General features: G+C 45.9%; 1 protein-coding gene across 1 annotated transcript in view; it reads left to right on the top strand.

Moving 5' to 3' along the window:
• LOC149435681 (uncharacterized) overlaps nucleotides 1-9395 on the top strand; it is a 49060-nt gene extending 39665 nt beyond the window's left edge. The window contains exons 18-21 of the mRNA XM_089662489.1: nucleotides 33-107; nucleotides 789-937; nucleotides 7863-7969; nucleotides 8964-9395. Of these exons, the coding sequence (XP_089518615.1) occupies nucleotides 33-107; nucleotides 789-937; nucleotides 7863-7969; nucleotides 8964-9111 (479 nt within the window). The 3' untranslated portion in view covers nucleotides 9112-9395. The remainder of the gene's footprint in view (nucleotides 1-32; nucleotides 108-788; nucleotides 938-7862; nucleotides 7970-8963) is intronic.
• The last annotated feature ends 4400 nt before the right edge of the window (nucleotides 9396-13795 follow it).

Below are 13795 nucleotides of genomic sequence, written 5' to 3'. Positions count from 1 at the left end.
CTGAAGATGAGCTGATGTACTTTATATTACAGGTTCTCTTTCTAGAGATGTCAAGAAGGTTTTGGGATCTGTGGAGAAAATGGCAGAAGATATCCAAAAAGGAAAAAGTAAGTTTTAGGCATTTTGTTAATTGGAGAGGAGACTGAAATTGCATTGTGTGGCCCAGAACAATGGGGCACACAGCTAACATTTCCGAACCATGCATGTAACAAGTAAACATCAGGAACTAGCAGTGTGAAAACACCTATGTCATTGGTGCATGGGGTCATGTCACTGCTGATACTTTACACAGCAGGTTGCTATGAGTTGGGGAGCTACTCTTTGACTCTTGGCTTTTGTCAATCATCTTTTTTTGTCAGAGAATATAATTTTTATAGATTTTTATAATGAATTCAAACACTGTTTTCCATTGTGGCCTGGACAAATGATAATGACTCCGTGGGGTATATATATATTTAAAAAAAAAATTTATACTTATGTGTTTTGAGCAAATGGGGTAAAATTGAATGTTCTTTGGCTACGTTCTCTGCAGACAGAATGTTTAAATGTGGAAAATACTGCCCTATGGCCTCTAGATGGTGCTGAGTGTCATAGAAAATAAGTATGTTCATCAACTCCACCTAGTGGCCACATCGCAGAGTGAATGAATGAACAGTTATACAAATTTATTGTATTTGTTCCCTCTTTTTTTCCCTAGTTTTTTCTCTCCCTCTTTTTTCCTCACCCTCTCTTATTTCCTAGCCTTCTCTTTTTCTTCCTCACCCTTTTTTTTTTTCTTTCCCACCCAGGATCTGGTGAACTCTGTTCTACAGGTTGGATAAACTTTGGGGGTAGCTGTTATTACTGGTCCTCAAATATGCTTCCATGGAATTCCTCCAAGAGACAATGTGAGGACAAGCAGGCTCACCTGGTGGTCGTTAATGGAATTGACGAGATGGTAAGAAGGTCCTGCTGAATTAAGGTGCATAGAGGGCTTTCTTGTATAAACCTCATCAGCCGTCACCAGAGACAAGCCAACTTCTGGAAGGTACAATTGGTTGGCATGTAGTGCAGTTTATCCTCCCCTCTGTAGGTGGCACTGTTTAGTTGGCTACTGTACAGAGAGAATAGAGGTTGTGAGGAGCTTTGTTCCTCTGAAGCTTTTGCAGGTGTCCTCAAAGGAGCATCTGCCCGATTGGACACTGCAACACTGGTTGACCTCTGCGGCCATCTTTAGTGAGGGCAAAGCTAATAAACAACACTGTCCCACTGCAGTTGGTGTGCATTTGCCAAGTGGGTAGAGTAGGGACAGGATCTCCTCTGGTTAGGGACAGTGTATTTAGCACCAGGGAGAGGTTCATGTAAATGGATACCACTCTGCCTGTGCTATCTGGAGACACTGTAGAGAGTTGGGACCATGAGCTTTCTATCAGTCTACTAAGTGCCTTTGCACTGCTGACCTGTTTTTGAGCCACCCCTTAACCCTATTGTCTATGAGCCACCCCATAACTCAGTTGTCTATGAGCCACCCCATAACTCAGTTGTCTATGAGCCACCCCATAACTCAGTTGTCTATGAGCCACCCCATAACCCTGTTGTCTATGAGCCACCCCATAACTCTGTTGTCTATGAGCCACCCTATAAGTCTGTTGTCTATGAGTCACCCCTTAACTCTGTTGTCTATGAGCCACCCTATAAGTCTGTTGTCTATGAGCCACCCCATAACTCTGTTGTCTATGAGCCACCCCATAACTCTGTTGTCTATGAGCCACCCTATAAGTCTGTTGTCTATGAGCCACCCCATAACTCTGTTGTCTATGAGCCACCCTATAAGTCTGTTGTCTATGAGCCACCCCTTAACTCTGTTGTCTATGAGCCACCCTATAAGTCTGTTGTCTATGAGCCACCCCATAACCCTGTTGTCTATGAGCCACCCCATAACCCTGTTGTCTATGAGCCACCCCATAACCCTGTTGTCTATGAGCCACCCCATAACTCTGTTGTCTATGAGCCACCCCATAACTCTGTTGTCTATGAGCCACCCCATAACTCTGTTGTCTATGAGCCACCCCTTAACTCTGTTGTCTATGAGCCACCCCTTAACTCTGTTGTCTATGAGCCACCCTATAAGTCTGTTGTCTATGAGCCACCCTATAAGTCTGTTGTCTATGAGCCACCCCATAACCCTGTTGTCTATGAGCCACCCCATAACCCTGTTGTCTATGAGCCACCCCATAACCCTGTTGTCTATGAGCCACCCCATAACTCTGTTGTCTATGAGCCACCCCATAACTCTGTTGTCTATGAGCCACCCCATAACTCTGTTGTCTATGAGCCACCCTATAAGTCTGTTGTCTATGAGCCACCCCATAACTCTGTTGTCTATGAGCCACCCTATAAGTCTGTTGTCTATGAGCCACCCCATAACTCTGTTGTCTATGAGCCACCCTATAAGTCTGTTGTCTATGAGCCACCCCATAACTCCGTTGTCTATGAGCCACCCCATAACCCTGTTGTCTATGAGCCACCCCATAACCCTGTTGTCTATGAGCCACCCCATAACTCTGTTGCCTATGAGCCACCCCATAACTCTGTTGCTGCTCTAGTAATGTAAGCATTATAAAAGTTTCAGATCATGTGATGGGACTTTGATGAAGTCCAGCCAACGTTGCTGAGAACTGTTGTAGCTGAGTCACCTGTAGTATCAAGGATCTGATGCCACATTGTTTGGGATTGTTGAGTAAGCACCTTGCTGATATCTTCCACATTATTTGTTACTTCCAAATAATAACATGCCACTTTACTTGGTCTCTGTGTGCCTTTGCTCCATCTTGGGTTTCAATCAACTTGCCCTGCCTACAAGTGAACCTATTAGGCACTTCTGAACCTAAAATTGAGGTCAAAAGAGAGGAGAGAAAACACAGCGCCTCTAAGTGTAGACTTCTGGAAACGTTAATAGTAAATAGGTTAGGCAACTCGTATGTATAAAAAGTATAACAGGCTCGTCATGTAAATAGGGTTGGCTGATCCGCCATGACAGGTTGACTGATCAGCCATGACACATGACAAAATGTGGAAAATTTCAAGGGGTATGAATACTTTTTCAAGGCACTGTATGTCTCCAGTGTGAATGGAGGAAGCTGGCTGACACCTCTGCCACTGGGAGCCGAAGGTTAGAACACACTGTGGACCACCCACAAAAACATAAAGGATGGACATCACCGCCATTCCTCTACGCAAGCCCAGTCTGCTGTTATCCAGATGGACAGAAAGTGTTTTTCATGGAAGAGGAAGTGGGCTGAGCTTGTATAGAGGAATGGAGGTGAAATCCACCCTTAATGTTTTTGTGAGTGGTCTGAGGAAATAATATGTGGGTGATCTTTATAATAGATCTTTATCTGAATAGAAGGTCAGTTGTCTTTCCTGTTGTCCATATAAGGATCGCCTAAAACCTTGACCAATAATGTGAGAAAGGAGCTCCCTTGTTCGTTACAGACTTCACGCATGCTCAGAAACGTGTTGAAACTCCTTGGTGACATCACGAAGCCTACGTTTGCAGTCACGGTAAGTGTCACCCTTCATTCTCCCAGCTGCAGAGGTGACAGCCAGCTCTTTCTTTGTCCACGCCGGAGACAAACACCTGATTGCCCCAGATTTCACCTGTGTAATATGGCGGATCAGTCACCCCTGGTTACATGACGAGCCTGTTATACTTTATTTATACATGTGTTGCCTAACCTATTTACTATCAAACTTACTAGAAGTCTACACTTAGAGGCACTGTGTTTTCTCGCCTCTGTATATCCAGAGCCAGCTTCTGCTCTCATCTTGCCCTTAGTGGATGGGCTTTGCATGACGTACATGTATTGGACTATATTATTGACATAATTCAAGGACCATTGTCTCTAACCATGATCTATGCGCCTACATTTCCAATATTGAGGTCAAAAGAAACCCCAAAACAGGCTCCAAAAAGTGTGTATTAGAGATTAAAAAATGCTAAATTTAGCAGTATGGTTCGGGAAGCTCCCCGCAGTCCTAATTGATGGGATTACGGGACCAAATAACTGTCTGAGCCCCATCACCCAATAATTATACCCATTGGACAACATCTGCCTTCCCATGGTGACTGGATGAAGGTGTTGGAGCTACCTGTGTGGATAGAAATGTTGGAGTATCTTCCTGACACTCAATAGGGATGAAGATGGTCCTTGGAGAAGCTACAAAACATCCTCAACAACACAGAACATGTGACTAACGGCCACTATAAAGAGTGTTGGTGTCTTCACCACCTATTGGAACTTTGGATGGCACAACCATTGGTCATCTAAGCAACCATTCAGTGTTCATATAGCATAGGATTTTTCTTGGAAGGTTTGCTTGGTGGACATTTGGTCTCCTATTTGGACTGTATATAAAAAAAATCCTCAGTGCAGATGTCTTAAAAAAAACTAAACTAAACTATTTTGAGCACCACAAGCCAAAAACTCTAATTTATTTTTAATATTCAAAGAAAACTCCCCCATAATGCATGTCTCTATGTTTTATTTTTGTTGAGAAATCACTTTCAAAAACAACCCCCCTAGTATTGCTAGTCGTGGTCATCTTGAGTAATGCCAGATGATTCATGTAGCATTTTCTTCCTGGAATCCACCTGCCCAGGGGCGGGCTGACCATTTGGAAACTCAGCACTGCCCGAGGGCACGGGGTCAGTAGGGGGCCCCATGAGATGCCCTTGGTACCTTTTTCATAGGCTTTTTTGAGTTTGGGCAAGGACACAGGGGCCCCATGATCCCCTATTGCCCGGGGGCCCCATGAGTTATCAGTCCACCCCTGCACCTGTCCTTAGCTCAGGCAGGCAGTAGGGCGTGCTTAGCTAAGAAAGACCATCCTCCTATGAAAACTCCTGGAATGTATGACATCATTTTGGCCTAGGCCAGAAACCAGGAAGTAACTGAAGAAATGTTAAATAAAAAGTTGAAAACGTGTAAATATAATCTACCTTCCCATCTAATTACTAATGAAAGCAGCATAAGGAATAGTTTGTTGACTGAGAGAGTTTACAGTAGTATTGTTCATAATATGTTTTTTTTCCAGTGATTGTCAGCTCCATCTAGAGACCATCATGCACTTTTTTTTTTTGTAAATGAGGTATTGAGGTCACTAGTTGGAGTTGAGGATCATAGAAAATAAATACAGTACATCTGTAAATACTGTATAATAATAATAATAATACATCTAAGTTACAGATGATAGAATTATGGTGTATCTGTGTATGGTGACATGTAACGAATGTATTCATGTAGAACTGTAAACTTTCTGCCAGGTCCACGGTAAGCACACTTGATGGGCTTGGTGACCGATTATTGTTTTTATTTTATTTTTTGATGAGTTATAATTGATGTGTATAAAGTTATTTTCATATACTTATAATCTGGTTATTTAAAATATTTTCCCATAATTTACAAAGGTAGAGGAATGGAAAAGCAGCATTACAGAAAACATCCATAGACAACATGTGTGGACTGGTATCTCACATAACAAGCGGAGGAAAAATGAGAAGGTTGGGTTGGGGAATGGGATATTCTTACATATTGAAAATGGCTACAAGTGTTTGAAGGATAGCATAGAAATTCCCTGTAATTAGGGATGGGGGCTAAGGTCAACACATGGCCATATTTGGACGATGTCATAGTCCCAATCTGTTCACTACTTTGCCACTAGGTGGCTCTGTACCAGAGCAGTGTCTGGTTACAGCAGAGTGTCATCAGGTGCTAGGCTCCTTGTAGGTAGAGCCCTCCTGCAGTGATGTCAGGGGTGAGCCAGCAGCCATATACAAGTCAGGTAGGGAGAGACACAGACATACTTGGGACATGGGAGCTAAACACCCCACACCTACGGGGATGTAACTGTAGAGCTACTCTACTGAGGGCCGCTGTGTTTCTGGATCCCTCTAAGCTCAGCCAGTCAACATGAATTTTCCACACTTGCATCTCTGGTCAGTGAACAGTCCATGAGCTTGGTTTTTGTTCTTTTTATTAGGGGAAATAATTTGGGTAGGGTAATAGGGATTATGGGATGCCAAACTTGACTGAATCAATGCACTGGGACAGCTTCCTCCCTATTTACAAAAACAGGATCAGTAACAACAGTCTGCTATGGACTAGGGACTCTAAGCCCCCTCTGAAAGTTAGCTTAGGTTGTTGCAACTACATGTAGAAGTATCTCCTCTCCCCTGTAGAGATGCTCCCAGCTCCACAGCCTGCAGACACTACCAGCCCTCCTGGCTGCTCTGAAGATCTCCCAGGACAAGGATAAAGGATTGAGAACAGCGCTGTCCTTTGAAAGCTTCCTACATATGGTTGTCTCTCCCCTTGTAAATCCCTGGGTGTGCTGATGTACTCACTCTGTCCTCCTTGCTCTGACTGCTCTCAGGCACTGATCCTGTTTTATACCATGATGTGGAATGGATCCTCTTGAGACAGCCTAAGCCCAGCCTGGAGGACAGCCCCCCTAAGGGAGCCCTCCCAAGCCACCGAACACTTCCTCAGCACTCTATCTTGCATCTGACTCCCCTGTCAGCCTGACTTTCTTATAGTTATGGGAAAGGCCCAGTAGTTATGGCCTCACCACTCTACCAGGACCTCCAAACTTGGGATTAATTAGACTTCCATAAACATGCAGATTAGGGCTCCACCTGTACCGCCCACTGGCTTCTGGAAGCTTCCATGGTCCTCCAGAACAAGGTGGGGGCACAACTTGTTAAGCCATCCAGCCTGACCTGCAGTAACCTGACCTAATCACACACTCACACAGTTACCATGAGTCATACACAATAAATGTGTCTACACTACTCTAGTAGCACACTAAAGGGTGCAACATAATCAACATAAGTAAGCCCTGGACAGGGCAGGGGGCTGCACTCAGGAAGAACCAGTGTTAGTTTTTCTGCCCCTTATGGAGGTGGGGTCTAGGCCATATTTCAAAAGGCCTTGTAGACCAGGCCAAGAGTTCCTTGTGTGAGGCTGCTTTCCTGGTGGATCCCAGGAGAGATGTACCTACCAAGTAGGTTAATAGAGAGAGCCAACCCTGTGAGTACTAATGACCGAGGGCAGAGGAGAGACTGTAAGGGAGATGGCTGATGAGTACTGCATATGCTTGTGACTACTGTGGATCATCCACAGTAATGTAATGCCAAGTGTCTGTTATGACATTTCCTGAATACCATCAGTAAAGAGCGGCAAAACTACTTTTGTGTGTGGACATTCCATCCTTTGGGGATATAAAAGTCAATGGGAGGGAATGTAGTGTAGAGGCCTATGGAAAAGAGTAGGACACAACATGGAAGAGGGTTTTATCTCAGTGGAAGGGACAGTGCTCTAGGAAGACAGGGGTAGAAACTTGTGCTTTGGCACCAAATTCAGCCAACCGCAAAGCCCCTCTTACAATCATCCCACCCCTTTGTTATTTTGGCCAAGGGCTGGGGAATTCCATGGATGCAGATGATTGGGTAGGTGACCTGATGTTATGTGAGCTTGGGGTGAACTGAATTCCGGCCAAACCTTAGATCATACTCCTACTTGTAGTGTAGACGATCGTACTTCAAATGGAGGACATGTTTTAAGGGCCAAAGTGGTCTCCTCTATGAAAAATATTACATGGTTATTGTAGTGCACACTTCCAGCACCAATAGGAAGGCAGTTGTTTTGTAGGATGGGGTTGGGGTGATATATAGAGTAATGAGAGGATGGGTATAAAGGTGCCTAGGGCCCATGACACTATATTTGTAGCTGGATCCACAGAATTGAACTTTACATAAAATAAAAACTTGATGTTCCCATCTGTTACATTGTATTCAGTTCAGTATTTTGTCTTTCTTAAAGAGTTTTCTACGTGCGTTCTCTCAGAAGAAGATGTGGTGGATCGGCCTCACAGAGATAGACAATAGCTGGCACTGGGTGGACGGCACTTCCTATGAGTTGACTCCAAAGTAAGAGAATTCTTACTCATAGATTAAACTGAAAATAACCCGGGTCTCTGGTGGGTGCAACAAAGAGATATTTTAATGGGTTTTGCTCTTACTCATAGATTTGGGAATCTCCTCCTGGACAAGAACCCCTCTGCTCCAGGCCTCAGCCTATTTATGCTCACTCCTAGCCAGCATCTGGACACCCTCCCCCAGGGACTGACTGGGACCATATAAATATTCATGCTGTAGATTTGACTGTCCCAGCCCAGTACTTTCCAGAACTGTCTAGAAACAAGGCAAAGCAGCCAAACCCACATCCAACAACCAGAGCAATCACATGCAGTTCCACTGATTACAGGAGAGCTAAGAACTAAATTTACATAACCTAGAACCTGTTTAGAAGGGTTACAACAAGAACAACTTCTTGTTCTCTGGAATCTCAGAATATCTAGTTGTGGAATGTGGAGACAGATAGGGATTTATTTACTAAAGCTGGAGAGTCCAAAATCAGACTCCCTTCTGCATAGAAACCAATCAGCTTCTAACCTCTGCTTGTTCAATGAAGCTTTGGCAATGAAACCTGGAAGCTGATTGGTTTCTATGCAGAAGGGAGCCTGATTTTGGACTCTCCAGCTTTAGTAAATAAACCCCATAGTCTACTTGTTCTCCTATGAGACATTTGGAAGTCTGGGGATTGTTCAAGTTGATAAGGCATTCCAAGATAACAGAAATGAATGTCTCTTCTAATTTATGCTGCTTGTGAAAATATTTATATCATATATTAGGTAAATTGTTTATGTTGTAGAGTGTCCTACATGGCAGTAGGTCAGAATTGCTGGAAAAAGTCAGTTTTTGATCAGAAGACCAGAACTCTACACATAGGCTTTCCACGTTTTTAACTCTACCTTCTAATTCTTTGATTTTTGGAACTCTTCTCTTTTCAATAAACTTTTAAAATCGTCATCGTGACTGGAGGTTGTTGATTTCCTGAACAAACGTTGTTTGTTCCCTGCAGGTTCTGGGAAGCTGGTCAACCTGATGACTATGCGAATCGCGGTCTCAAAGGAGGGGAAGATTGCGCTCAGTTGAGGAATGCAGAGGGTTGGAATGACGCCCACTGTTCTACAAAGCACCTCTATATCTGTGAGAGGAGAATATCCTAAAGGGAAGAGAGGAGGAAACCGATATCTTCCTCTAGTTGTCCATCAACTCATCAAACACCAACAAGGAGGAAGAGAACATCTAAAAGGACACTTAGATTTCAAGGAACTAAATGTAGCTGTTTCAAGTGACATTGGATTGGAGGAGTGTCTCTGTTCCTCTACATGGGCCGCTCAGATTACTTCAGAGAAGCCAGAAGACCCCCCCACATTCTCTTTTGCACAAATATGCGCTTATTCAGTACAACTCATAAACCTAGTAGCCAATCAGTGAATGTTTCACTGCACTAAAGGACGATTTGAATTGGTTGGTCTGGGTGGCTAAGAGCTAACCGTTTTGCCTACCTTGGGCCTCTGCTTTGCTTCTATGAATGTGTAAATGGAGTCAATCAATAAATATGATCCTATACAGGCATTGGCTTCCTATGTCATTATAAATACTTTTCGTGGTGTCTGAATGGAGGTGCACTTACTGTTTGGATACAGGAGGTCTAATGGGCACTGACAGTGTCATAGTCAGGATTCCCGTCTCCATACATGGGTCCTATAACCAGTGATGTCACTGCAGGTGTCAGGTTATATTATCATTATATGAATGTTGGACCCCACCAGGTACTCCGGTAGATGAGGATTCTGATAAGAGCTCGTAGGAAGGTGCAGGGCTGTCTAAATGCATGTGCACAACTGGGCACTGCCAAGGGGCCCCAGGTCCATGGGGGGGGGGGCATGATAATATTGAATTACCATACTTGTCAACTGTCCCGGATTTGCTGGGACAGTTACACTTTTTACTAAGCTGGCCCGGGATGGCCCGAGCAGTGGCCCTACTGATCCCAGTATTGTACCCCCCTATACTGTGCCCTTCTGCGTTAACCCTCCCCCCAAAACTGTGCCCTTTGTGTTGATTAGTTTTTAATTGATGGCATGTTTCTTATTGTTTAAAACCAATTTCATTAAAAGTATTGGGGCAGGCTGGTAGGGGCCCCAGTGCTTTACTTTGCCCAGGGACCCATGATGCCATTAAGACGGTCCTGGGCAGGTGTAGTGTCCCCCCCTATCCAGGTAGCTATGCCATTATATACAGATGGAGAGGAATCTATTAGGGGAAATGTCCCCTCATGGACTCCATTGGTGTCTTAGAGGAACCAGATGTCTGACTGAATGTTGACCATCGATGGCAGTCTTGGTGTGGGACCTTATAAAATAGGGTGACCGTGTCATGTAGCCATGTCTGGAGATTTGTAGGTCAGGAAAAGACCCCACTGGTTATAGAAAGTGCTTTGAGGAAAACATCGTGGATCACTTCCATGGGGCTCTTCTCAGAATCATTATAGTGCCATCCTGGTACATTGTAAACCATCACCTCTCCAGTGGAAGCCGTCCTCCAGTAATAAAGGCTGAAGCATTGTGACAATGTACAAATACCAACAGCTATGTATTGTCCTTTATCAGTACCTACAGAAGTTGTCTATTTACTACGGCTGTCCTATATACAATCTATGGGACAAATTCAACATCATGAACTGTATGTGTGTCTCTCCTTGATTGGGTGACCTGGGACCTGGCCCAGCCTACAGGCTGCCACCCCAGAAATATTACAGCATCCCTTGTTATTACTCCATCCAGTGCTTCTGATCTCCTACATCCTCTTTCAGACATTTCAGTTTGCCATCATTGGTGTCAGTGGGAGGAATAGTGCCCAATCATTGGTGTCAGTGGGAGGAATAGTGCCCCATCATTGGTGTCAGTGGGAGGAATAGTGTCCCATCATTGGTATCAGTGGGAGGAATAGTGTCCCATCATTGGTGTCAGTGGGGGGAATAGTGCCCCACCATTGGTGTCAGTGGGAGGAATAGTGCCCCATCATTGGTGTCAGTGGGAGGAATAGTGCCCCATCATTGGTGTCAGTGGGAGGAATAGTGTCCCATCATTGGTGTCAGTGGGAGGAATAGTGCCCCACCATTGGTGTCAGTGGGAGGAATAGTGTCCCATCATTGGTGTCAGTGGGAGGAATAGTGCCCCATCATTGGTGTCAGTGGGAGGAATAGTGCCCCATCATTGGTGTCAGTGGGAGGAATAGTGCCCCATCATTGGTGTCAGTGGGAGGAATAGTGCCCCATCATTGGTGTCAGTGGGAGGAATCGTGCCCCATCATTGGTGTCAGCGGGGGGAATAGTGCCCCATCATTGGTGTCAGTGGGGGGAATAGTGTCCCATCATTGGTTTCAGTGGGAGGAATAGTGCCCCATCATTGGTGTCAGTGGGAGGAATAGTGCCCCATCATTGGTGTCAGTGGGAGGAATAGTGTCCCATCATTGGTGTCAGTGGGAGGAATAGTGCCCCACCATTGGTGTCAGTGGGAGGAATAGTGTCCCATCATTGGTGTCAGTGGGAGGAATAGTGCCCCATCATTGGTGTCAGTGGGAGGAATAGTGCCCCATCATTGGTGTCAGTGGGAGGAATAGTGCCCCATCATTGGTGTCAGTGGGAGGAATAGTGCCCCATCATTGGTGTCAGTGGGAGGAATAGTGCCCCATCATTGGTGTCAGTGAGAGGAATAGTGCCCCATCATTGGTGTCAGTGGGAGGAATAGTGCCCCATCATTGGTGTCAGTGGGAGGAATAGTGCCCCATCATTGGTGTCAGTGGGAGGAATAGTGCCCCATCATTGGTGTCAGTGGGAGGAATAGTGCCCCATCATTGGTGTCAGTGGGGGGAATAGTGTCCCATCATTGGTATCAGTGGGAGGAATAGTGCCCCATCATTGGTGTCAGTGGGAGGAATAGTGCCCCATCATTGGTGTCAGTGGGAGGAATAGTGTCCCATCATTGGTGTCAGTGGGAGGAATAGTGCCCCACCATTGGTGTCAGTGGGAGGAATAGTGTCCCATCATTGGTGTCAGTGGGAGGAATAGTGCCCCATCATTGGTGTCAGTGGGAGGAATAGTGCCCCATCATTGGTGTCAGTGGGAGGAATAGTGCCCCATCATTGGTGTCAGTGGGAGGAATCGTGCCCCATCATTGGTGTCAGCGGGGGGAATAGTGCCCCATCATTGGTGTCAGTGGGGGGAATAGTGTCCCATCATTGGTTTCAGTGGGAGGAATAGTGCCCCATCATTGGTGTCAGTGGGAGGAATAGTGCCCCATCATTGGTGTCAGTGGGAGGAATAGTGTCCCATCATTGGTGTCAGTGGGAGGAATAGTGCCCCATCATTGGTGTCAGTGGGAGGAATAGTGCCGCATCATTGGTGTCAGTGGGAGGAATAGTGCCCCACCATTGGTGTCAGTGGGAGGAATAGTGCCCCATCATTGGTGTCAGTGGGAGGAATAGTGCCCCATCATTGGTGTCAGTGGGAGGAATAGTGCCCCATCATTGGTGTCAGTGGGAGGAATAGTGCCCCATCATTGGTGTCAGTGGGAGGAATAGTGCCCCATCATTGGTGTCAGTGGGAGGAATAGTGCCCCATCATTGGTGTCAGTGGGAGGAATAGTGCCCCATCATTGGTGTCAGTGGGAGGAATAGTGCCCCATCATTGGTGTCAGTGGGAGGAATAGTGCCCCACCATTGGTGTCAGTGGGAGGAATAGTGTCCCATCATTGGTGTCAGTGGGAGGAATAGTGCCCCATCATTGGTATCAGTGGGAGGAATAGTGCCCCATCATTGGTATCAGTGGGAAGAATAGTGCCCCATCATTGGTGTCAGTGGGAGGAATAGTGTCCCATCATTGGTGTCAGTGGGAGGAATAGTGCCCCATCATTGGAGTCAGTGAGAGGAATAGTGCCCCATCATTGGTGTCAGTGGGAGGAATAGTGCCCCATCATTGGTGTCAGTGGGAGGAATAGTGCCCCATCATTGGTGTCAGTGAGAGGAATAGTGCCCCATCATTGGTATCAGTGGGAGTAATAGTGCCCCATCATTGGTGTCAGTGGGAGGAATAGTGTCCCATCATTGGTGTCAGTGGGAGGAATAGCGCCCCATCATTGGTGTCAGTGGGAGGAATAGCGCCCCATCATTGGTGTCAGTGGGAGGAATAGTGCCCCATCATTGGTGTCAGTGGGAGGAATAGTGCCCCATCATTGGTGTCAGTGGGAGGAATAGTGCCCCATCATTGGTATCAGTGGGAGGAATAGGGGCAGGGCGTGTGTTACTAGGGGGTGGGGTGTGTGTTACTAGGGGGTGGGGTGTGTGTACTTCATTGTAAGCACACTACTCTGGATGGCTGTGCTGTGCAGTTTGCCCGAGCCGACAGGGAGGAAGACTGTAGACAAAGCAATCTTCCTCCCCATCAGAGATGCTCGGTAATCACTGGGCGCTGGAGGGTAATTACCGCCTGGGACCCGGTGATTGACATCCGCGGCCATGAATGGTAGTGCAGGTAGGGAGTGTGCGCAGATCGCACGTTCCCCCTACCCGGAAATGCAGAATGACATATATATATATACGTGATCCTGTGCGCAGTGGCCCCCCTGTAACAGTATTTCTGCTATAAGGCGGTCCTAAAGCGGTTAAAAGAAAAAAAATACAGTTTCAATCTTTTGCTTAAAAAAAAGAGAAGAAATGTATTACATTGGCCGACAACCGGACGTGACGTCACCCCGTTCCTCCAGCAAGATTGAAAACCTATAGAGCCTTTCATGGCCGCCATCTTTACGTCGGATCGTTCCTCGGGCTGGTCACAGTTAACATAAG

The sequence above is a fragment of the Staurois parvus genome, unplaced genomic scaffold, assembly GCF_062004578.1.
Source record: "Staurois parvus isolate SC_StPar_1 unplaced genomic scaffold, SC_StPar_1.0 ptg001482l, whole genome shotgun sequence".
Lineage (NCBI taxonomy): Eukaryota > Metazoa > Chordata > Amphibia > Anura > Ranidae > Staurois > Staurois parvus.
This window is presented reverse-complemented; position numbering and strand designations above follow the sequence as displayed.